At 43.4% G+C, this 26,944-nt stretch overlaps 1 protein-coding gene across 1 annotated transcript in view; it reads left to right on the top strand.

Moving 5' to 3' along the window:
- The first annotated feature begins 1,286 nt into the window (after positions 1-1,286).
- The window catches only part of LOC109870556 (unconventional myosin-Id), a 122,911-nt gene continuing 97,253 nt past the window's right edge, over positions 1,287-26,944 (top strand). Inside the window, exon 1 of the mRNA XM_020461116.2 lies at positions 1,287-1,932. Within this exon, the coding sequence (XP_020316705.1) occupies positions 1,838-1,932 (95 nt within the window). The 5' untranslated portion in view covers positions 1,287-1,837. The remainder of the gene's footprint in view (positions 1,933-26,944) is intronic.

The raw sequence follows: 26,944 nt of genomic DNA, 5'->3' as shown, positions 1-26,944 counted from the left end.
CTACTCTGTGCTGTGTTGTGCTGTGCTGTACTGTGATGTCCAAACTTGTGAAACATAGACGTCTATGATTATTTCAGATTTGGTCTGGTCCGGAACAACCAAATGTGGTCTTGTTTGGGAGCAGAGATCAATACAATATGCAAAATAAGGATATTGCATATTTCTACCTTTGTGTACTTATTCAGGATACATCACCATAAAGAGAATAATATTAATATCCATAATTATGCATTTCTGTATAGTACAGATCAGGGACCCATGATGTAATTCTGTTACCCGATGTAAAATCCACTTTGACTACTCTAGTACAATATCCAAACAATGTGTTTTTTTCAAACTCTAGGTGTCATGTCAAAGCTGACACCATTCTTTCTGCAGACATATTTTCATCTTAATTCAAAGCTGTGAGTGCATAAAAAAAACTGAGGGAGATTTTACCCAAATTCTGTTACCAAACTTTGCATTTGCACAGTTATTCCAGTAAATGTGTTTTTGTGAAGATTTCTGTGTTCAATTGTTCAAAGTAGTTCTTGTGCATAGAGTTGGTTTGTTAAGCTTTTAAATGGGTGGTTTTTGTTTGGCAAACATTTTAAAGTGAACAATCGGATTCCTTTAGAGTGGAACTGCCCAGAGGCAAAAGGCACCAGTAAAAATACTTCCCCCCTGTGACGTTCAGAGTAAAATGACGTGTTAGTTGATACTGTATATCACTAAGACAGGCCTTCTGCATTTCAATACGATTACAGTACAGTAGTAAGATATTATAAATTAATACCTCTCTGGAACACAAGATGGCACACTAGCGTGTACAATTGCCATTAGTAGGCAGATTGCAGCAGCATCAGTGAAGTGATAAACCAGATTGTACCGCAGCATCAGCTGTCTCTCGTAAAACTATGTATTGAGTTTGAGTTTGGCAGTGTTCAGTAGGCTTACTTCCAAGAAACTATAAATATTTTTGTCATATGTTCATCCTCATCATATACATGGTCAGATAGTGGTCCAAATTCTGTGACAGGGAGTTGAGTTAGTTTAACAATTTGTTATATCTTTATTAGGCTATGTCTTTTTACCTCTTATTATTTTTGACACACACAAAGTACCCAATGTCACAAATGGTAGGCCTGCGTGTAAGATAAATTGTAGGCAATGAATGTTTCCTTATATGGTATCATTATAGGGCATCATTTGAGGCCATGACCATACCTGAATTTTCTTTGGAGAACTCGTCAAAATGACTCGCCATACCCGAGAAATGTACTTAACTGTTCAGTATTGGTCTTGGGGGATTTGGGTAATATTTTCAAATTTACACACCCGACACGTTCAGAAGGAGGAGCGTCGGGAGGCGGGTGGGATTCTATTCGTATGTATAAAGTCGAGACGAGAAATTCAAGGAAAGGGCTCTATGGATAGGCGTTAGTGTAACCATACCTTCTCGCCGAAAGCAACAAGTCTGTCTGGATGTGAATACATATTCTGGAATAACCATTACTTTTTCAAACTGGGTAGAGTAATGAGCTAAAAAAAAATTGATATACGTTTTGCTATTGGTTTAGTTTGGCTGTTTTGTGTCGTTTCCTAGCGTGCTTATTTGTCCAGCTTACTCAAAATGAGTAAAACAAATAACAATGTATGACGCATACTGCTGATTAGACGAACGAAGACCATGCTCATCGATCATTTAGCGCTTGTATTGGTGGACTGACGAGCTCACCATCGTTTACCTGGTGTGGCGGAGGAGCACTTCGCTTCAAAACAGTGAAGTTTTCTTTTATAAAAAAATATTTAGATATTTTCCCCTGACCCGATATTTTTTGGGGGACCAAAATACAACATGGCAGAACACGAGAGTCAGGAGTTTGGAAAGGCTGACTTTGTTCTTCTGGACAGCGTTTCTTTGGAGGAATTCATGGCTAACCTAAAGCTCAGGTAGGCAGTGGCGTCCACGGTCGTTCACCTTTGCAGTGTCAGTGAGATATATATATATAATTAGGCGCAGCCTAGCCTACTGTAGTCTACTGTAAGGACCAGCGTGGTTCATAAAAATCATGTTACCTTGTATGCTTTTGTTAGCATTAAGCCTAAATAATGATACTTGTTTTATTTTCATTAGATTGGACCCGTGTGTTTAGGACTGAGACTGACTAATGTATGAGTGGTTGAGTGCTTGCTGCTCATTTTGACAGGTCAGAGTTACAATGTTATTTAGAGGTTCGTTGTTGCAATTAACTGTTGCACTTGCAGTGCTACATTCTTAAACCACACCTTACGAGAAAATGGTATGAGTTGTTTAGCTTGTTTTGTCAGACCGCCAGTACCACAGCCCGTATGCTACTATTGAATGAGTGTGTAATTGGAATGGAATCAACGTTCCATTATGGCGTGTACATCTAACAGAGCAACTTTGTTTGTCATAGATGTCCCAGTTATTCATTGTCATTTCACTGTGGGAACAAGGAACAGCAGTTTTATTTCTTGGCCTTTACTACAGGAATGTAGTATCATATGAGAACTATTCCTCATGTTTTGTTTGCGTACATTTATTATTTTGACCATTCATCCACTGCAGGTCAGACAGAACAATGGGCATTGTTTCCTATTGGAACCTGTTCTGACAGGACACTGAGGGGCATTCCTCTGAGATGTTGTCTTTGTCAGACTGGTAATTCTATGAGCCATGCTGTGTGTGAATGGGGCTCCACCCAAAGAATCCCAGTGGAAAGCATCATCTGAACAAACAGATCGCCCTAGGCTATTTTGCATCCTGAGTGGTTTGTGGGTTGATGTCGTTTGGGAAGGTGAATGTGGTAGAGATTTGAAGTCACTCACTTCCCTTGCCCTCTGTGCTTGTCCTCTGCTGCAGCTGCATGCAACTTTGCATGTGGTTTCTGACACCCCCATCTAATGTCAGGGTGGGGACGTGTGGATGGGAGGCATTTTTTTATGTAATAGTAGGCCTATTCCTGTTTGACTTGAATATGGACAGATTTGATTCTAGTAGAATTCTCCCAAATGCTTTTCTGACAATACAGTGAAAGGATTCTGAACAGTTGTAGGGTTGTTCCACCTCCAAAAACACAAGAAAGAGGATTTTGACACCCACCATCTCAGATTGTTCTGAAATCGTTTTGTTGTTGTTGTTAGAAACGGATAAGATTAGCATTACTTCAACATTATTGTGTTGAAATGTAATTTGATCTCTAAGAAACTAATTGCACCCAAATTGGCTATTTTAATTTATGGGATTCATATAATATTCAATAAATATAGTAACTAACATTTGATTTGGACTACACTTTTTTTCTAACTATGACTTAGAATCCAAAGAAATTGACAAAATCCCACACCAATCCCACCCCAACAAAAAGTATATAGTGTCAGTTTGTCTGTGTCTGACAAGTAGTATGGAGCTGAGGGTCGGAGTATTGTTTCTTCATCCAGTGTAATTTATTATTTTCTCCTGTTCAGAGAAATTAGTCATTGAAGTTGTTAGGTTTATGTCCCATCCCAAAAAAAGTTTGGGGCAAATCGGTTGTTAGGTTCTATAATGATTGCATATTATATGGATGAATCCTACAAATTAAAATGGCCAATTTGGGTGCAATCAGTTAGCTTCAGTTCTCAGAGATCAAATTATAATTCAGCAAAATAATGTTGTCGGAGTGCTTATGTTTCTAACAACAATAAAAAAAAACATTTAAAAAAATCTGAGATGGTGGGTGACATGGCTTGCTGAAATGACCCTGTAGTCTGTTTTCCTGAGCACCTCTTGCCTACATCTGAGAGAAAGAGGTGAAGCGAGAGGTTTATATTTTTGTATGTAGGTCAATGAGAGCATGTTGAATTTGGTCAACACTAATTTTCTACGTGAGGCTTATTTCATAAAAAATAAGTTTCATAGTGGTCAGGTTGTTACGAATGCTCTGATATAAGTGGACACGTGGCATTTTGTCAACTTAAAAAACCCAGACTTTATATCAGAGTTTTGCCTGTTGTCATAGAGGTAGATAGAGGACTCATGGATATAACCCATTTTCACATGGACATTGCCATTGAGGGCCTCCACCATTTTTTTAAAGTAGTCAACTGGGTGGGGATTCCTATGATTTGGGAGCAGTCAGCCAATGAATATGAACATGTACTGCACAGACACTATAATAGCACAGATACAAAGATGAGTCCTGTATCTATCTCTATGGCCTGTTCTTTACACAAATCTGCCCTCTCATTGGCTAGAGTGATCCCACCTGATCTCGCCTCCTTCCGCCTGCCTTCCATCTTTGAGGACATTGTTCGAGCGGTCACTCGAATATCTTGTCAATATAATAGAAAAACTTTGACTACATTTATAATGTTATGGTAATGGCAGAGAACCAGACTTCAGGATCTATAGTTTCCTGAATATTAGGAATATAGCTTACCAACAGATCTTATTTTCTAGGTGGCCTCCAATATTTGTATCTGTACAAATAAACAAATAACTTGACATCCTGCAATGGGTCTCATGTAATAACCAAGAAAGTGTTAAACAAATCAAAATATATTTTATATTCTTCCAAGTAGCCACCCTTTGCCTTGACAGCTTTGCACACACTTGGCATTCTCTCAACCAGCTTCACCTGGAATGCTTTTCCAACAGTCTTGATGGATTTCCCACACTTTTCCTTCACTCTGCGGTCCAACTCATCACAAACCATCTCAATTGGGTTGAAGTCGGGTGATTGTGGAGGCAAGGTCATCTGTTGCAGCACTCCATCATCCTTCTTGGTCAAATAGCCCTTACACAGCCTGGAGGTGTGTTGGGTTATTGTCCTGCTGAAAAACAAATGATCGTCCCACAAAGCGCAAACCAGATGGGATGGTGTATCGCTGCAGAATGCTGTGGTAGCCATGCTGGTTAAGTGTGCCATGAATTCTAAATAAATCACAGTGTCACCAGCAAAGCACCATCACACCTCATCCTCCATGCATCACGGTGGGAACTACACATACAGAGATAATCCGTTCACCTACTCTCACAAAGACACGGTGGTTGGAACCAAAAATCTCAAATTTGGACTCATCAAACCAAAGGACAGATTTAAACCGGTCTAATGTCCATTGCTCGTGTTTTTCTTGGTTCACGCAAGTCTCTTCTTATTGGTGTCCTTTTTAGTAGTGGTTTCTTTGCAGCAATTCAACCATGAAGGCCTGATTCACGCAGTCTCCTCTGAACAGTTGTTGAGATGTCTGTTACTTGGACTCTGTGAAGCATTTTTGTTCTGCAATTTCTGAGGCTGGTAGCTCTAATGAACTTAACCTCTGCAGCAATGGTAACTCTGGGTCTTCCTTTCCTGTGGCGGTCCTCATGAGAGCCAGTTTCATCAGCGCTTTTTGGTTCCACATTGACTGACCTTCATGTCTTTTAAGTAATGATGGGCTGTCATTTCTCTTTGCTTATTTGAGCTGTTCTTGCCATAATATGGACTTGGCTTTTTTACAAAATAGGGCTATCTTCTGTATATCACCCCTACCTTGTCACAACACAACTGATTGGCTCAAATGCATTAGGAAGGAAGGACATTTCACAAATGAACTTATAACAAGGCACACATGTTAATTGAAATGCATTCCAGGTGACCTACACCATGAAGCTAGTTTAGAGAATGCAAAGTGTGCCAAGCTGTTATCAAGGCAAAGGGTGGCTGCTTTGAAGAATCTCAAATATAAAATATATTTTGATTTAACACTTTTTTGGGTTACTACATAGTTCCATATGTGTTATTTATAGTTTTGATGTCTTCACTATTATTCTACAATGTAACAAATAAAACATAAAAAAAACATTAAATGAGTATGGGTGTCTAAACTTTTTACTGGTACTGTATATACTGAACAAAAATATAAATGCAACATGCAACAATTTCAAAATTTTTACTGTTCATATAAGGAAATCAGTCAAATGAAATAAATGCTGTAGGCCCTAATCTATGGATTTCCTCGACTCACCTGTACCCCCTCACATTGACTCTGTACCGGTACCCCTTGTAAACTCAGCAAAAAAAGAAACGTCCTCACTGTCAACTGCGTTTATACATGTCTAAATATTTGTATGAACATAACAAGATTCAACTACTGAGACAAACTGAACAAGTTCCACAGACATGTGACTAACAGAAATGTAATAATGTGTCTCTGAACAAAGGTGGGGTCAAAAAGTAACAGTCAGTATCTGGTGTGGCCACCAGCTGCATTAAGTACTGCAGTGCATCTCCTCCTCATGGACTGCACCAGATTTGACAGTTCTTGTTGTGAGATGTTGCCCCACTCTTCAACCAAGATACCTGCAAGTTCACGGACATTTTTGGGGGGGAATCGTCCTTGCCCTCACCCGCTGATCCAACAGGTCCCAGACGTGCTCAATGGGATTGAGATCCGGGCTCTTCGCTGGCCGTGGCAGAACACTGACGTTGCAGGAAATCACGCACAGAACGAGCAGTATGGCTGTTGACATTGCCATGCTGGAGGGTCATGTCAGGATGAGCCTGCAGGAAGGGTACCACATGAGGGAGGAGGATGTCTTCTGTAACGCACAGCATTGAGATTGCCTGCAATGACAACAAGCCCAATCCGATGATGGTGTGACACACTGCCCCAGACCATGACGGACCCTCCACCTCCAAATCGATCCCGCTCCATAGTACAGGGCTCGGTGTAACGCTCATTCCTTTGACGATAAATGCGAATCAGACCATCACCCCTGGTGAGACAAAACTGTGACTTAGCAGTGAAGAGCACTTTTTGCCAGTCCTGTCTGGTCCAGTAACGGTGGGTTTGTGCTACAGGTCGACCGATTATGATTTCTCAACGCCGATACCGATTTATTGGAGGACCAAAAAAGCTGATGACAATTACAACAATACTGAATGAACACTTATTTTAACTTAATATAATACATCATAAATCAATTTAGCCTCAAGTAAATAATGAAACATGTTCAATTTGGTTTAAATAATGCAAAAACAAAGTGTTGGAGAAGAAAGTAAAAGTGCAATATGTGCTATGTAAGAAAGCTAACGTTTCAGTTCCTTGCTCAGAACATGAGAACAAATGAAAGCTGGTGGTTCCTTTTAACATGAGTCTTCAATATTCCCAGGTAAGAACTTTTAGGTTGTAGTTATTATAGGAATATTTCCCTCTATACCATTTGTATTTCATTAACCTTTGACTATTGGATGTTCTTATAGGCACTTTAGTATTGCCAGTGTAACAGTATAGCTCCCGTCCCTCTCCTCGCTCCTCCCTGGGCTCAAACCAGCAACCCAACGACAACAGCCACCATCGAAGCAGCGTTACTCATGCAGAGCAAGGGGGACAACTACTAGAAGGCTCAAAGCGAGTGACGTTTGAAACACTATTAGCGCGCGCTAACTAGCTAGCCATTTCACTTCGGTTACACCAGCCTCATCTCGGGAGTTGATAGGCTTGAAGTCATAAACAGCGCATGCACAACGAAGAGCTGCTGGCAAAACGCATGAAAGTGCTGTTTGAATGAATGTTTACGCGCCTGCTTCTGCCGACCACCACTCAGTCAGATACTTAGATACTTGTATGCTCAGTCAGATTATATGCAACGCAGGACACGCTAGATAATATCTAGTAATATCATCAACCATGTGTAGTTAACTAGTGATTATGATTGATTGTTTTTTATAAGATAAGTTTAATGCTAGCTAGCAACCAGGCCTAGCCAATCATAATGAGTTTTTCTCCTCAAAAGGGCTTTATTGCAGACAAATACTCCTCCGTTTCAATAGCTGTCCGGATGGCTCATCGCAGATGATCCTGCAGGTGAAGAAGCCAGATGTGGAGGTCCTGGGCTGGTTACATAGGGTCTGCAGTTGTGAGGCCGGTTGAAAGTACTGCCAAATTCTCTAAAATGACGTTGGAGGCAGTTTATGGTATAGAAATTAACATTAAATTCTCTGGCGACATCACTGGTGGACATTCCTGTAACTAGCATACCAATTGCATGCTCCCTCAACTTGAGACATCTGTGACATTGTGGTTTGCGACACTACTGAACATTTCAGAGTGGCCTTTTATTGTCCTCAGCACAAGGTGCACCTGTGTAATGATCATGCTGTTTAATCAGCTTCTTGATATGCCACACCTTTCAGGTGGCTGGACTATATTGGCAAATGAGAAATGCTCACTAACCTGGATGTAAACACATTTGTACACAAAATTTGAGCGAAATAAGCTTTTTCTGCATTTGGAAAATGCATTTAATTTTATGAAACATAAGACCAACTCTTTACATGTTGCATTAATATTTTTGTTCAGTATATACTGTATGGCTGCAAATATCTTAATAATGCACTAAATCGCAGATGTGGTACATCATTGCTCCCATGTTATTACACATCATTAAATACATTGAGGGAAAAAATACAGACTGTAGCCTACAACTAGGAAAATATAACTCAATTGAATCAATCAAATGTATTTATAAAGCCCCTTTTACATCAGTAGATGTGACAAAGTGTTATACAGAAACCCAGCCTAAAACCCCAAACAGCAAGCATTGCAGATGTAGAAGCACAGTGGCTAGGAAAAACTCCCTAGGAAGAAACCTAGCGAGGAACCAGGCTCGAGGGGTGGCCGATCCTCTTCTGGCTGTGCCAGGTGGAGATTATAGGAGTACATGGCCATTAAGGCCAGATTGTTCTTCAAGATGTTCATAGGTGACCAGCAGGGTTGTAGATGGTCCTAGGAGTAAATGACAATTGGCTTTTTGAGAGAGCAGATGCTGTGTGGAGAGAGAGAGTGTGGAAACAGCAGGTCCGCTATAATGTAGCACTTCTGGTGAACAGGTCAGGGTTCAATAGCCGCAGGCAGAACAGTTTAAACTGGAGCAGCAGCACAACCAGGTGGACTGGCGACCTGGTTGTGCAGCATCGATACTGGAGGCTGAGACAGGGGTGGGTCAGGGGACACTGTGGCCCCATCCCTTGTACAGGGTCAACCAGGCAGGATATAACCCCACCCACTCTGCCAAAGTACAGCCCCCACACCCCTAGAGGGATATCTTCAGACCACCAAGTTACTACCCTGAGACCAGGCTGAGTATAGCCCACGAAGATCTCCCCCACCGCAGAAGCCCGAGGGGGTGCAAAACCAGACAGGAAGATCACGTCTGACTCAAGTGACGCACCCCTCCTAGGTACGACATGGAAGAGCACTAGTAAGCCCCTGTAATCGTGTCAGAGGCAGAGAATCCCAGTGGAGTCGGCCAGGCAGAGACCGCAAGGGCAGTTCTTTGCTCCAGTGCCTTGCCATTCACCTTCGCACCCCTGGGCCAGACTACACTCAATCATAGGATCTACTGAAGAGATGAGTCTTCAGTAAAGACTTAAAGGTTGACCGAGTCTGCTTCTTTCACGTGGATAGGCAGACCATTCCATGACAATTGAGTTCTATAGGAGAAAGCCCTGCCTCCAGCTGTTTGCTTAGAAATTCTAGGCACAATAAGGAGGCCTGCGTCTTGTGACCATAGCGTACTTATAGATATGTACGGCAGGACCAAATCAAAGTGATAGGTAGGTGCAAGCCCATGTAATGCTTTGTAAGTTCGAAGTAATACCTTGAAATGAGCCCTAGCCTTAACAGGAAGCCAGTGTAGAAAGGCAAGCACTGGAGTAATATGATCAAATTGTTTGGTTCTAGTCAAGATTCTAGCAGCCGTGTTTAGCTCTAAGTTTATTTAGTGCTTTATCTGGGTAGCCGGAGAATAGAGCATTGCAGTAGTCTAATCTAGAAGTGACAAAAACAGGGATTTCTGCATGATTTTTGGACAAAACTTTTACAAAGATGGGGGGGGGGGGGGAAGCTGTCTTTGAAATATTCTTCATATGTTCGTCAAAAGAGATCATTGTCAAGAGTAACGCCGAAGTCCTTCTGTTTTATTTTAGACGACTGTACATCCATCAAGATTAATTGTCAGATCCAACAGCAGATCTCTTTGTTTCTTGGGACCTAGAACTAGCATCTCTGTTTTGTCCGAGTTTAAAAGTAAATTATTTGCCGCCGTCCACTTCCGTATGTCTGAAACAGAGGCTTCCAGGGTAAACAATTTTAGGGCTTCAACATCTTTCATCGAAATGTACAGCTGTGTGTCGTCCGCATAGCAGTGAAAGTTGATGTTTTCCGAATGACATCACTGAGGTAGAATATATATATATATATATATATATATATATATATATATATATATATATATATATATATATATTAGTGAAAACTATATATATATATATATTAGTGAAAACTATATATATATATATATATTAGTGAAAACTATATATATATATATATATATTAGTGAAAACTATATATATATATTAGTGAAAACAATATGGGTCCTAAAACGGAATCCTGATTTGTCAGAGGACAAACCATCCACAGAGACAAACAGATATCTTTCAGACAATAAGATCTAAACCAGGCAAGAACTTGTCCGTGTAGACCAGTTAGGGTTTCCAATCTCTCCAAAAGAATGTGGTGATCGATAGTGTCAAAAGCAGCACTAAGGTCAAGGAGCACTAAGGTCTAAAACCAGACTGAAGCGTTTAGTATACGTTAGTTGTCTTCAGGAAGGCAGTGAGTTGCTGCGAAACCGCTTTTACATATATTTTTGGGGATAAATGGGAGAGTATATAGGACCGATAAAGTTTTTAAAAACATTTTCCTGGTCAAGGTTATGCTTTTTCAAGAGTCTTTTTCTGCCACTTTTAGTGAGGTTGGTACACATCCGGTGGATAGGGAGACATTTATTATGTTCAACATATGAGGGCCAAGCACAGGAAGTAGCTCTTTCAGCAGTTTAATTGGAATAGGGTCCAGTATGCAGCTTGACGGTTAAGAGGCCACTACTGTTTTCATGAATGTGTCAAGAGATACAGGTTTAAAAAACTTGAGTGTCTCCATTGATCCTAGGTCCTGACAGACTCCGGACAACTGAACTTTGGAGAAATACGCAGATTCAAAGAGGAGTCCGTAATTTGCTTTCTAATGAATGAACATGGAATTGATTTCAATATTTTTTAAATATAGGCTCAGCCTATACTATAGGCTATTTATATTTTAATGCAGTCATCTCTGTTTTCATTTGAAGCATCTTTTATCCTTCGCTTGTTTGTAACAATTGCAAATACATTGGCAACAATGAACATTGCATTTGAATGGTATTCAGACCCCTTCACTTTTCCACATGTTGTTACGTTACAGCCTCATTCTAAATTGAATTAATGATTGTCCTTATCAGTCTACACACAATAGTCCATAATGACAAAGCAAAGACATATTTTTGTTGAAATTTCTGCAAATGTACACTGCTCAAAAAAATAAAGGGAACACTAAAATAACACATCCTAGATCTGAATGAATTAAATATTCTTATTAAATACTTTTTTCTTTACATAGTTGAATGTGCTGACAACAAAATCACACAAAAATTGTCAATGGAAATCAAATTTAGCAACCCATGGAGGTCTGGTTTGAAGTTACTCAAAATTAAAGTGGAAAACCATACTACAGGCTGATCCAACTTTGATGTAATGTCAAAATGAGGCTCAGTAGTGTGTGTGGCCTCCACGTGCCTGTATGACCTCCCTAGAACGCCTGGGCATGCACCTGATGAGGTGGCGGATGGTCTCCTGAGGGATCTCCTCCCAGACCTGAACTAAAGCATCCGCCAACTCCTGGACAGTCTGTGGTGCAACGTGTCGTTGGTGGATGGAGCGAGACATGATGTCCCAGATGTGCTCAATTTGATTCAGGTCTGGGGAACGGGCGGGCCAGTCCATAGCATCAATGCCTTCCTCTTGCAGGAACTGCTGACACACTCCAGCTACATGAGGTCGAGCATTGTCTTGCATTAGGAGGAACCCTGGGCCAACCGCACCAGCATATGGTCTCACAAGGGGTCTGAGGATCTCATCTCGGTACCTAATGGCAGGCTACCTCTGGCGAGCACATGGAGGGCTGTGCGGCCCCCCCAAAGAAATGCCACCCCAAACCATGACTGTCCCACCGCCAAACCGGTCATGCTGGAGGATGTTGCAGGCAGCATAACGTTCTCCACGGCGTCTCCAGACTGTCACGTTTGTCACGTGCTCAGTGTGAACCTGCTTTCATCTGTGAAGAGCACAGGGCGCCAGTGGCGAATTTGCCAATCTTGGTGTTCTCTGGCAAATGCCAAACGTCCTGCACGGTGTTGGGCTGTAAGCACAACCCCCACCTGTGGACGTCGGGCCATCATACCACCCTCATGGAGTCTGTTTCTGACCGTTTGAGCAGACACTGGTGGAGGGCCTGCTGGAGGGCTCTGGCATTACTCCTCCTTGCACAAAGGCGGAGGTAGCGGTCCTGCTGCTGGGTTGTTGCCCTCCTACGGCCTCCTCCACGTCTCCTGATGTACTGGCCTGTCTCCTGGTAGCGCCTCCATGCTCTGGACACTACGCTGACAGACACAGCAAACCTTCTTGCCACAGCTCGCATTGATGTTCCATCCTGGATGAGCTGCACTACCTGAGCCACTTGTGTGGGTTGTAGACTACGTCTCATGCTACCACTAGAGTGAAAGCACCGCAAACATTCAAAAGTGATCAAAACATGAGCCAGGAAGCATAGGAACTGAGAAGTGATCTGTGGTCACCACCTGCAGAACCACTCCTTTATTGGGGGTGTCTTGCTAATTGCCTATAATTTCCACCTGTTGTCTATTCCATTTGCACAACAGCATGTGAAATTTATTGTCAATCAGTGTTGCTTCCTAAGTGTACAGTTTGATTTCACAGAAGTGTGATTGACTTGGAGTTACATTGTGTTGTTTAAGTGTTCCCTTTATTTTTTTTGAGCAGTGTATATAACAAAAAAATATTCAGTCCCTTTGCTGTGAGACTCGAAATTGAGCTCAGGTGCATCCTGTTTCCATTGATCATCCTTGAGATGTTTCTATAACTTGATTGGAGTCCACCTGTGGTAAATTCAATTGACTGGACATAATTTGGAAAGACACACACCTGTGTGTATATATAAGGTCCCACAATCAACAGTGCATGTCAGAGCAAAAAACAGGAATTGGGAATTGTCCCAATTGTCTGTAGAGCTCAGAGACAGGATTGTGTTGAGGCACAGATCTGGGGAAGGGTACCAGAACATTTATGCAGCTTTTAAGGTCCCCAAGAACATAGTGGCCTCGATCATTCTTAAATGGAAGAGGTTTGGAACCACCAAGACAGAGCTGGCCAAACTGAGCAATTAGTTCCACTGTGGATGGGAGAACCTTCGAGGAGGACAAGCATCTCTGCAGCACTCCACCAATCAGGCCTTTATGGTAGAGTGGCCAGATGGAAGACACTAATCAGTAAAAGGCACATGACAGCCCACTTGGAGTTTGCCAAAAGGCACCTAAAGGATTCTCAGACCATGGAAAAATGAGATTATTTGGTCTGATGAAACCAAGATTGGACTCTTTGGCCCGAATGCCAAGTGTCATGTCTGGAGGAAACCTGGCCAATACCATCCCTATGGTGAAGCATGGTGGTCGTAGGTTTGGGGATGTTTTTCAGTGGCAGGGACTGGGAGACTAGTCCAGATCAAGGTAAAGATGAACAGAGCAAAGTACAGAGATATCCTTGATGAAAACCTGCTCCAGCACTCAGGACCTCAGACTGGGGAGAAGGTTCACCTTCCAACAGGACAACGACCCTAAGCACACAACCAAGACAACGCAGGAGTGGCTTCGGAACAAGTCTCTGAATTTCCTTGAGTGGCCCAGCTGGAGCCCGGACTTGAACCCGCTTGACCTTCTCTGGAGAGATCTGAAAATAGCTGTGCAGCGACGCTCCCCATCCAACCTGACAGAGCTTGAGAGGATCTGCAGAGAAGAATGTGAGAAACTCCCCAAATGCAGGTGTGCCACGCTTGTAGCTTCATACCCAAAAAGACTTGCCAATGGTGCTTCAACAAAGTACCTAGTAAAGAGTCTGAATACTTATGTAAATGTGATATATCCGTTTTATTTTTATTTTTATAATACATCTGCAAAAATGTCAACCTTTTTTTGCTTTGTCATAAATGGGGTATTGTGTTTAGATTTGATGATGGGAAAACCAATGTTATCCATTTTAGAATAAGGCTGGAAAATAGCAAAATGTCGAAAAAGGTCTGAATACTGTCCGAGTGCACAGTATCTGTAGTCAACTTCGTTGTGAAGTTATCGGCAGTCACAGAGAGACAGATGTTTATTTGATTCAATGTTTATCGGAGATCTTCTTTATGTAGGTAAAAAAAAACACGTCTAACGATGGAGGCAATGTTCTATGAGTGGTGCAACTTAAGTAATGATGGTTGTGGGAAAACAGCCAGGATATTTAATTATGCCCCTTACGAAGGTTCTAATGATGAAACCTGGGCCCAGACTGCTTGTCCAGTTGACATTGACTTTGTTTGACTTGAAGTCGAGCAGTCTGGCCTCTGAGAGCACAGTGCCAAGGAACTTCCTAAATATATCCCCAGCAGATGCCCAATCTCTTTGTGGAAATGTTTTGTATGGAAACTGAAATTCCAGTAAAGGTCCTGGGAATTCTGCTTCAACGGACCAGTCAGCAGATAAGAGGCCGAATGTAAGCGAACCATGGCAGATTCTGGAACATCCTTATCTACACATCTCTGGTGGTGTAGCCCACTCAGTGTTCCCCCATATTCATTTAGCACTAAATTGTTGCCGCCCAAAACATCATTTAACAGAACATAAAACGTTTTCAGTGTAACCTCAAATGACCTAAAGTATGTAGGAAAATAAGAACTATTTTTATTTGATTTATTTATTTCACCTTTATTTAACCAGGTAGGCTAGTTGAGAACAAGTTCTCATTTGCAACTGCGACCTGGCCAAGATAAAGCATAGCAGTGTGAGCAGACAACACAGAGTTACACATGGAGTCAATAACACAGTAGAAAAAAAGGGGGGAGTCTATATACAATGTGTGCAAAAGGCATGAGGTGGTAGGCGAATAATTACAATTTTGCAGATTAACACTGGAGTGATAAATGATCAGATGATCATGTACAGGTAGAGATATTGGTGTGCAAAAGAGCAGAAAAGTAAATAAATAAAAACAGTATGGGGATGAGGTAGGTGAAAATGGGTGGGCTATTTACCAATAGACTATGTACAGCTGCAGCGATCGGTTAGCTGCTCAGATAGCTGATGTTTGAAGTTGGTGAGGGAGATAAAGGTCTCCAAATGAGGTGTTGGCTTTAGGGATGATCAGTGAGATACACCTGCTGGAGCGCGTGCTACGGATGGGTGTTACCATCGTGACCAGTGAACTGAGATAAGGCGGAGCTTTACCTAGCATGGACTTGTAGATGACCTGGAGCCAGTGGGTCTGGTGACGAATATGTAGCGAGGGCCAGCCGACTAGAGCATACAAGTCGCAGTGGTGGGTGGTATAAGGTGCTTTAGTGACAAAACGGATGGCACTGTGATAGACTGCATCCAGTTTGCTGAGTAGAGTGTTGGAAGCCATTTTGTAGATGACATCGTCGAGGATCGGTAGGATAGTCAGTTTTACTAGGGTAAGCTTGGCGGCATGAGTGAAGGAGGCTTTGTTGCGGAATAGAAAGCCGACTCTTGATTTGATTTTCGATTGGAGATGTTTGATATGAGTCTGGAAGGCGAGTTTGCAGTCTAGCCAGACACCTAGGTACTTATAGATGTCCACATATTCTAGGTCGGAACCATCCAGGGTGGTGATGCTAGTCGGGCATGCGGGTGCAGGCAGCGATCGGTTGAAAAGCATGCATTTGGTTTTACTAGCGTTTAAGAGCAGTTGGAGGCCACGGAGGGAGTGTTGTATGGCATTGAAGCTTGTTTGGAGGTTAGATAGCACAGTGTCCAATGACGGGCCGAAAGTATATAGAATGGTGTCGTCTGCGTAGAGGTGGATCAGGGAATCGCCCGCAGCAGAGCAACATCATTGATATATACGGAGAAAAGAGTCGGCTCGAGAATTGAACCCTGTGGCACCCCCATAGAGACCGCCAAAGGACCGGACAGCATGCCCTCCGATTTGACACACTGAACTCTGTCTGCAAAGTAATTGGTGAACCAGGCAAGGCAGTCATCCGAAAAACCGAGGCTACTGAGTCTGCCGATAAGAATATGGTGATTGACAGAGTCGAAAGCCTTGGCAAGGTCGATGAAGACGGCTGCACAGTACTGTCTTTTATCGATGGCGGTTATGATATCGTTTAGTACCTTGAGTGTGGCTGAGGTGCACCCGTGACCGGCTCGGAAACCAGATTGCACAGCGGAGAAGGTACGGTGGGATTCGAGATGGTCAGTGACCTGTTTGTTGACTTGGCTTTCGAAGACCTTAGATAGGCAGGGCAGGCTGGATATAGGTCTGTAACAGTTTGGGTCCAGGGTGTCTCCCCCTTTGAAGAGGGGGATGACTGCGGCAGCTTTCCAATCCTTGGTGATCTCAGACGATATGAAAGAGAGGTTGAACAGGCTGGTAATAGGGGTTGCGACAATGGTGGCGGATAGTTTCAGAAATAGAGGGTCCAGATTGTCAAGCCCAGCTGATTTGTACGGGTCCAGGTTTTTGCAGCTCTTTCAGAACATCTGCTATCTGGATTTGGGTAAAGGAGAACCTGGAGAGGCTTGGGCGAGGAGCTGCGGGGGGGGCGGAGCTGTTGGCTGAGGTTTGAGTAGCCAGGCGGAAGGCATGGCCAGCCGTTGAGAAATGCTTATTGAAGTTTTCGATAATCATGGATTTATCGGTGGTACCTAGCCTCAGTGCAGTGGGCAGCTGGGAGGAGGTGCTCTTGTTCTCCATGGACTTCACAGTGTCCCAGAACTTTTTGGAGTTTGAGCTACAGGATGCAAACTTCTGCCTGAAGAAGCTGGCCTTAGCTTTCCTGACTGACTGCGTGTATTGGTTCCGGACTTCCCTGAACAGTTGCATATCACGGGGACTATTCGATGCTATTGCAGTCCGCCACAGGATGTTTTTGTGCTGGTCGAGGGCAGTCAGGTCTGGGGTGAACCAAGGGCTGTATCTGTTCTTAGTTCTGCATTTTTTGAACGGAGCATGCTGAGGAAGTTACTTTTAAAGAATGACCAGGCATCCTCAACTGACGGGATGAGGTCAATGTCCTTCCAGGATACCCGGGCCAGGTCGATTAGAAAGGCCTGCTCACAGAAGTGTTTTAGGGAGCGTTTGACAGTGATGAGGGGTGGTCGTTTGACTGCGGCTCCGTAGCGGATACAGGCAATGAGGCAGTGATCGCTGAGATCCTTGTTGAAGACAGCGGAGGTGTATTTGGAGGGCCAGTTGGTCAGGATGACGTCTATGAGGGTGCCCTTGTTTACAGAGTTAGGGTTGTACCTGGTGGGTTCCTTGATGATTTGTGTGAGATTGAGGGCATCTAGCTTAGATTGTAGGACTGGCGGGGTGTTAAGCATATCCCAGTTTAGGTCACCTAACAGAACAAACTCTGAAGCTAGATGAGGGGCGATCAATTCACAAATGGTGTCCAGGGCACAGCTGGGAGCTGAGGGGGGTCGGTAGCAGGCGGCAACAGTGAGAGACTTATTTCTGGAGAGAGTAATTTTCAAAATTAGTAGTTCGAACTGTTTGGGTATGGACCTGGAAAGTATGACATTACTTTGCAGGCTCTCTCTGCAATAGACTGCAACTCCTCCCCCTTTGGCAGTTCTATCTTGACGGAAGATGTTATAGTTGGGTATGGAAATCTCTGAATTTTTGGTGGCCTTCCTGAGCCAGGATTCAGACACAGCAAGGACATCAGGGTTAGCAGAGTGTGCTAAAGTAGTGAGTAAAACAAACTTAGGGAGGAGGCTTCTGATGTTGACATGCATGAAACCAAGGCTTTTTCGATCACAGAAGTCAACAAATGAGGGTGCCTGGGGACATGCAGGGCCTGGGTTTACCTCCACATCACCCGCGGAACAGAGAAGGAGTAGTATGCGGGTGCGGCTAAATGCTATCAAAGCTGGTCGCCTAGAGCGTTGGGGACAGAGAATAAGAGGAGCAGGTTTCTGGGCATGGTAGAATATATTCAGGGCATAATGCGCAGACAGGGGTATGGTGGGGTGCGGGTACAGCGGAGGTAAGCCCAGACACTGGGTGATGATGAGAGAGGTTGTATCTCTGGACATGCTGGTTGTAAATGGGTGAGGTCACCGCATGTGTGGGAGGTGGGACAAAGGAGTTATCAGGGGTATGAAGAGTGGAACTAAGGGGCTCCATTGTGAACTAAAACAATGATAACTAACCTGAACAACAGTATACAAGGCATATTGACATTTGAGAGAGACATACAGCGAGGCATACAGTAATCACAGGTGTTGAATTGGGAAAGCTAGCTAAAACAGTAGGTGAGACAACAGCTAATCAGCTAGCACAACAACAGCAGGTAAAATGGCGTTGACTAGGCAACGGGGCCAACAGATAAAACAAACAAGCAGAATGGAGTACCGTGATTAATGGACAGTCCAGCGTGCATCAGCTATGTAGCCAAGAATAAGAACTAACAATAACCAAAATAATAACTAGACTATTTAAAAAATGTGTTGATTTTGTTATAATGTTTGAGGAAATTAGCTTTAAAACGGCAACATTTTGTTTCTGAGGTCCTCTAAAATATTTGGTCGAAATTGGCGCCGTTGGCCACACCCACTACCACAGTATATGGAACTTTGGCAGTGTTTTGTCTGTCGCTGGGTCTGCAGGAAAACTTTTTGGCAAACCGCTGCCATTAAATGTAATTGTTTTCCAAAACAACGAGAGCTGTTTTTTCCCCCTTTTCTTTCTTCCTAACAGGAGTCCCTGATACTGCAGATTAAATAGCTGATAACCACTCCACCATGTCAGCAGTTAAGACTGTTCTCTTCTCTCACTGACTCCCAAACCTACATCCTCGATCTAGAGACATTCCTTGGAAAATGTGTACTTTTCTGCGTGAAAAACACTTAGAACTAGTGTAATGGTGACCCTGCCCATCACCCCCAGTTGGGTCGGTTAGACTAGAATGTTTCTTTTGCCAGCCTTATCTGATGGTTTCCACCTAATCAAAACATGAAGATGGTGGTGACCCTTGTTGGGGACATCATGACTTAGTGACTGCAGTATTTTTCGTGTAGTATTCAAAGCTACTCTTATTCTATCTTTGTTCCAATTGGTTTGACCTTTGAACTCCTCTAAGAGGGGATTGGAACAGGAAGGAGACAATAAAATGGAGCCTGGAGGAGGGCAAAGGAAGCAGGAAAGCTGCCTCTTCGCATTGGCATTTCTCTTTAACTGGCTTCACATTTAAATGCTTCCTGCATCTCCTCTCTAAGTCTGAATATCAGCTGACAGGGCACAATGTCTTGATTTAAAGTCATACGGAAGTTATGATGACAAGATAAAAATAAGAATAATACTCAGATGACAAATAATACGATGAGGAATAGGCTCATATGATTTTCATCTAGGCTAGACACACAACTGGTGCTCCGCTTCCTGCTCAGAGTGGGACTGCATCTGCATGAAAGCACCTCCCAATTCCTCAGGGAGAGTTGTTAGGCATCTCTGGCTAAGGAAGGCTTTCTCTGTGAAATTGTGTGTGTGTAAGACTGTGTCTGGCCTATAGAGCCCAAATGTTACGTACTTGTAGAGTATGTTGCAGGGATTTTGTTGCTAAAGAAATACTTGGGTGGACCGAGCCTTGAAATCGTTTTTCGGGATGCCTTCAGTGTAAATTTAACCACGCCCCTTGTTGATCCATAAAAAAACTGTATTGTTTTTAGTTTTTTTTAATTAACAAAATAAAAAAAGGTTGTTTTGAGATAATCATACTTTTTTATTGTTGAATAAATTCATTTGAAAATGTGTATTTCAGAATCAAGACACACTCCATACGTTTGAGCGAACGATAAGGTGTATAATGACACCAAGATCTGTTTGTATCATGTCCGGTTCACGGACGGAAGAGGCGTGTGTATATATCTGAAAAGGGCCTAAAGTGGCCACTTTTACATGATTTTTCTCAAAAATGGTTTGTGATACAAATGTAAAATACAAATATCCTTCCTCTTCCTTGACAAATGTCAAATATCCTTCCTCCTAATGACGTTTGTGAGAATTGCCGAAACAATCTGAGATACCCAAAAATATTTCCCGCTCCCATTGGCTTTTAATAACCCTGTAGGTGTCCTATAGGTCTCAATAACACTGTGTGTGCTTCACAGGTACAAACTACCATTGAGCCCCACTGTAACCCAGTATCTGCCATGTATCCTAAGTATTTAACCACTATTAAAGTGCAGGGCCTGGCAGCTTCTCCCGTTTCAGGCGTATAAACACTCATGTGTTGCCGTAACAGCAGATTGAATCGTCGACGAGATGAGAGACACCAAACATAGCAACCCGACTCCCTCCATGTGACTCATTCCCTGCAGGGCAATCACTGGGATCAAAGTCTCTACGGTTTGGGTGCAGTGAGCAGAAGCAGACGGGATAGGTGAAAGGTTCTACTACTTTTTCCTCTTTCCATGATACAGGATTGGCCTAATATACAACACCACACTATCTCTTCTAGCATAGAGGAGAGTTTATAGGAGTCCGAAAAGCAAATCTATTGTGGAATACATTGCCTTCGACCAAATCAACCAAATTTTACAACAGGTGTAGTAGACCTTACAGTGAAACGCTTAATTACGAGCCCCTAACCAACAATGCAGTTTAAAATAAGAAATACAAGTAACAAGTAATTAAAGAGCAGCAGTAAAATAACAATATTTGATTAGATTAGGTGTTTTTGATTAGATGTTCAGGAGTCTTTTGGCTTGGGGGTAGACCATGCTCCATTGGAGTTAATGCAGTATGGTAGCACTTGGCCAAGGGTCTTTCTTGTGCCAGATCTTGCATATTTCTTTGTTCTTTGTTCTTCCCCCTTTGTTCTTCCCCTGATAAAAACAAACTCTAGGAGAACACGTTGTCCTGACAGACATTGCTGAACCCTGGAGCTAAAAAAATAATAATTGGCGATAACACGCCACATAGCCTCCAGGAATGTTAGATCCTAAACCCTCATATTAAAGTTTTTCTTCTCCCCTTAGTGGTAGTCACTATTTAAAGACACAGAACTCGTCCCGTTTCTCTGCTTCTCGCTTGTCTTTGCCCAGCTGAAAGTTCCTCTTGCCAAGAACAGCAAAGAAGGTGGATGGATGTTGAAAGCAGATGACTAGAAGGAGACTTCGACAATGTCACCCCACAAGAGTTTTTAATAGGTTGCTGGGCCACCATGAGCCAGAACAGCTTCAATGCGCCTTGGCATAGATTCTACAAGTGTCTGCAACTCTTGTAGGGATGCGACACCATTCTTCCATGAGAAATTCCATCATTTTGTTGATGGTGTTGACAAACAGTCTCAGGCAATGCTCCAGAATCTTCCTTAAGTTTTCAATTGGGTTGAGATCTGGTGATTTGAGATGGCTATGGCATATGGTTTACACAGTTGTCATGCTCATCAAACCATTCAGTGACCGCTTGTGCCCTTTGGATGGGGGCAATGTCATTCTATGGGGGCATATCCATTGGGAGCCAAAATAATGTCTTGCTCAGCATTTTTATACATGACCCTAAGCATGATGGGATGTTAATTGCTTAATTAACTCAGGATCGACACCTGTGTAGAAGCACCTACTTTCAATATACTTTGTGTCCCTCATTTGCCAAGTGTTTCGATTACTACAGGATGGTAGCTGTATACTCTTACACTGAGTCCGACGCAATCCTCAACATTTTAGCAGCAAACTGTATTCATCAGTTTTTGAACTAGACTACTGCCAGACTCTACTCCATTCCTCTTTTTCAGCACAATTTGGTAGTATTTTAGACCCCTTTCTAGCCTAGCATACAGTACTCCCCCTCCCTATTTCCTTGACTTTTGCTTCCTCAGTACCTCAGTATTCCCTACAGCATTATGGGGCGACAGGGTAGCCTAGTGGTTAGAGTGTTGGACTAGTAACCGAAAGGTTGCAAGTTCAAATCCCCGAGCTAAGAAGGTACAAATCTGTCGTTCTGCCCCTGAACAGGCAGTTAACCCACTGTTCCTAGGCCGTCATTGAAAATAAGAATTTGTTCTTAACTGACTTGCCTAGTTAAATAAAGGTCAAATAAAAAAAACATTATTTTCTAAAGCTGAAAAAGGTAGGACCAGCACATGGATAGCCTTTTCTCAAAAATGTCTCCTTCCTTTTCTCTCTCGCTCTCCAGCATTGAAAAGGCCAGTCTTGCCACAAGAATTTCCATACAACCCCCTGTAATCTGAAACACATTACCGCCCTTACATAAACAGGGCTGTGCTTTTGGAGCCTTTCCCCTCCTAAAATAAGTCCCGCCAGGCTTCAGAGTCACAGACGTCTCATTTGTGGACTGTGTGCGTTGGCAGGCGGACGCTGGCCGTCCAGCGCCATGTTTGTGGTCCTTCTAATGCCTCCTCTCTCTTCCCCACTCTTTCGTTCAAATTTTTCTCTCGTCATATCCCTCATACAGTTTATTGATTTTTCTCTCTCCATCTTTCTCTCTTTTTCGCTTGCAATTCCTCCCGGGCCGCCCCCCATTATGTTGTCCCCTTCTTGATATGTCTATAGTACAGTAGGATCATAATGTAACCCATCTTGTGTAGAGAGTCTGTACTAGTCATTCAGTAGATCAGTCTGTCTGGCATATGCTTACTGCCCAGGGCAACGTGTCCAAGCTCTGGGAGGACCTTGATTAAATCTTGATAGATTCAATCAGATTAGGCTTCCAACTAAGGTTGTTTGGCTCATGCTATAACAAGGTGAACCACATCCTCTGTTACATCAACTTTCTGCTGAAAGACCCCGGAAACTCATTTAGACACGATGACACATGTTGCATACATGTTGCATACATGTGGATAGTGATCAGAATGACACTTTTGAATGAATGATTTAAGGTGGTTGGTAGGAATCCTGTGTGTCATGTCATGCAGGAATGCTTTAAGTGTGAGTCATTCTAATTCTGCTGTGTGTTTTGTAGCGGCTGGGGCGGACAGAGGTCATGTCATTCTCCAGTTCTTCTTGTTCCCTTTGTTCACCTGTTGGCTTTGTTCCCTGAGGCACTGTGAGGGATCTGGCTTTCACAGCCAGGTCTGAGATCAGTTCACAGCACTAGCATGACTCACTTCACACACCTCTGACTGGCCATCTAGCCACTCTTTATCATCATCTCTCTCGCTCCCCCTCTCTCTCTTTCAACCCCCCAGAAAATGTCCACTAATTATAATCCACACAATACTTTCCATTTCCTGTTCCTGCAGGATTATTTTCTTGTTGTGAGAAACTGGTCAAATTAAGATTCTGCATCTGTAACTTCTCCCTTTTTCTCTTTGTCTCCCTCGCTCCTTTTCTGTCTGTTTTTGTGCTTTTCCCTGCCCTCTTTTTACCCGTGACAGAAATCCGAGTGCTTTCCTGAAATATCCTGCTGAGTAACGTCTGAGTCTATTTTGGGTGGCCTTGTCTTTCTTTCTCTCTCTCTCTCTCCAGCGGCCTATCGTCATCCTCCTATGTGCTAGTTGCTGTGCCTTTACATTAGTGACTGGACAGGCCAACGTGTTAAAGTGCAAACGGGTTCCGCATTGGGCCGGCAGACAGGCCCAACAGCCAGCCAGACTCCCCTCCCCTCTCTGAAGTCTCTTTATTGAATTCTTGAAACTTAATCTGACTAAAATGAATCTTTTCTTCTCTCGCTGAGCTCCCCTAGCTCAGGATTGGCCTAGGAAGTAGCTGTGATCTTCTCCGTCAGGGTATAGACAATAAAGGTCTGAGGCACAAAGAAACACTACTGTCAGCCACCCGATCTCCAGCCAAGCTGTTTACACCTGGCTCCCATTGCCTAAGTATTCAGAGGCGGGCCAATGAAAGTGGAGTGCATGGGAACACATGCTAGTCATGCTAGGCTAAAACTCATGCGCTAATATGAAACATAAATCTGCAGATGTGCTGTCATTAGAGCAGAGGGGAGGTAGAGCTCACCCAGTCAGCCCTGCTCCAGCTGTGCTCCAGTAGCTACGCTACAGTACAGAGGAGGAATCCAGATTCACTCCTACAGTATATGCTTATAAAGATTGATTTGTCTTTGGGCCAAGGGCTGGGAGTGTTAAGTGTTGAAGGCCCCTGGTCTTCCACAGCCAGGCAGACAGGCTGGAGTGGGAGCTAGGAGCTGCTGTTTAGCACTAAGCAGGGTTTACAAAGCAGCGGAAAATCTCCTAATGCAGTCCCCAGATGTTTGACGAGCTGAAGGAGAAGGAGGCCCGTAGATGCATGTAGAAAGAGTGGGGGGGATTGATGCTAGGATTGCTTCATTCAGGTGTAATGTATCAGATATACAGTAGTATGTACTTTGACTTGAAATTGTCATTCAGATGATCAAAGTCTTGGATTTGTCAATTGATGCCTGTGACTAAATATTTGACCAGTAATGGGTGTTTTGAAGTGAATATCTCTTCAATTTAATGAAACACTTCCAGAACTATGACTTCTTATACAATTGCATTGGCTGAAATCACCCAAAATGGCCTCAAATAACCCTTAACTACCAGTAGAAAAACTTTACTTATCCCTGAATCACAAGTTTCCATTTCTCTCATGAACTGCCCCATAAAGTGTGTGAGAGAACCATAATCCATGAAAGGTCATACCCAGCATGCACTGGGCCAGATAAGCTGTAAATCAGTCTAAACAGAGACAGCAGAATGCTGCTTGATGGTATAGTCACGGAGAGAGAGAAAAGTGAAACAGCCAGATATTATCCAAGTCTTAATTACTGGAAGTCCCCAACAATTTGAAGCACTGATAACAGCCAGCCACCACGTGTTGTTGGATCTCTAGACAGTTTTTGGCTAACACAGTGTCTGGCTGTGTCCAGAAACAACCCCTAGCCCTTTTACCCCTAGGCATCGTCTGTAGATAAACAAGTTATTGAATAGATCAGGGATGGGCAACTGGCAGCCCCCCTTTTGTAGGCCTGTGCATCAATTCCCTCTCCCCCACTTGTTTTCTTTGGGAGGGGGGTTGTGCATCAGAAGTTTTTCTCTTGTTATGTCAGTCACTGACAGTCACAAAATTTTGCTCCATGTCAGCTACAACATTTTAGATTGGTAAGTATGGCTGTAATGGTAGACTTATTCCTACTGAACCGTCCAGTACGTGGAAATCAGTTCAGTCTGCACTGTGAACCCGAATGAATATTTAAAGAAATAAAACAAGAATTAAAAAAACACTAGCCCTATAGGCTATGCCTACGCTGCATTGTATGCCATTGCCTCATGAGTAAATCTGAGCTGAAAAAAACATTCTAGGATATTCCGTTGAAACAACCACAGCCTATGTGCGCGTTGCAATCAACATTTCTATCTTAACTGGCGGATTTCAAATAACTATTTTGTGAGGCGAACTCAAGTCCTTTTGTTCACCTGACCTGGAATTCCTTACATCACATGCCGACCGCATTATCTACCAAGAGAATTCTCTTCGATTTATAGTCACCGCCGTGGGATGGCAGCATTCGCGCAAAACTGAAAGCGCAAACCACTGCTTTTAATCATGGCAAGGCAAGCGACTGGCAACATAACCGAATACAGACAGTGTAGCTATTCCCTCCACAAGGCAGTCAAACAAGCAAAGCGTCAGTATAGAGATGCTTTGTAGAGTCGCAATTCAACAGCTCAAACATGAGACGTATGTGGCAGGGTCTACAGTCAATCACGGATTACAAAAAGAAAACCAGCCCCGTCGCGGAGTTTGACTCCTTGCTCCCAAACAAATTAAACAACTTCTTTGCTCGCTTTGAGGACAATAGAGTGCCACTGACATGGCCTGCTACCAAAGCCTGTGGGCTCTCCTTCACCATGGCCAACGTGAGTAAAACATTTAAACGTGTTAACCCTTACAAGGCTACCGGCTTAGACGGCATCCCTAGCTGCGCAGTCCAGCTGGTTGGTGTGTTTACGGACATATTCAATCAATCCATATCTCAGTCTGCTATGCCCACATGCTTCAAGATGGCCACCATTGTTCCTGTTCCCAAGAAAGCTAAGGTAACTGAACCAAATGAATATCGCCCCGTAGCACTAACTTCTGTCGTCATGAAGTGCTTTGAGAGACGAGTCAAGGATCATATCACCTCCACCCTACCTGATACTTTAGACCCACCTCAGTTTGCATACCGCCCCAATAGGTCCACAGACAACGCAATCGCCATCGCACTGCACACTGACCTATCCCATCTGGACAAGAGGGATACCTATGTAAGAAGGCTGTTCATTGACTACAGCTCAGCATTTAACACCATAGTACCTGCCAAACTTGTCACTAAGCTCGAGACCCTGGGTCTCGGCCCCGCCCTGTGCAACTGGGTCCTGGACTTTCTGACAGGCCGCCCACTGGTGGTAAGGGTCGGAAACAACATCTCCACCCCGCTGATCCTCAACACTGGGGCCCCACAAGGGTGCATTCTCAGCCCTCTCCTGTACTCCCTGCTCACCCATAACTTGGTGGCCATGCACGCCTCCAACTCAGTCATCAAGTTTGCAGACGACACTACAGTGGTAGGCTTGATTACCAACAACGACGAGATGGCCTACAGGTAGGAGGTGAGGGCCCTCGGAGTGTGGTGTCAGGAAAATAATCTCACACACAACATCAACAAAACAAAGGAGATGATCGTGGACTTCAGGAAACAGCAGAGGGAGCATCCCCCCCCATCCACATCGATGGGACAGTAGTGGAGAAGGTTCCTCAGCGTATACATCACGGACAAACTGAAATTGTCCACCAACAGAGGCAGTGTGG

The sequence above is a fragment of the Oncorhynchus kisutch genome, linkage group LG25, assembly GCF_002021735.2.
Source record: "Oncorhynchus kisutch isolate 150728-3 linkage group LG25, Okis_V2, whole genome shotgun sequence".
NCBI lineage: Eukaryota > Metazoa > Chordata > Actinopteri > Salmoniformes > Salmonidae > Oncorhynchus > Oncorhynchus kisutch.
Note: the sequence above shows the minus strand (reverse complement) of the source record. Positions and strands in the feature narration are given on the sequence as shown.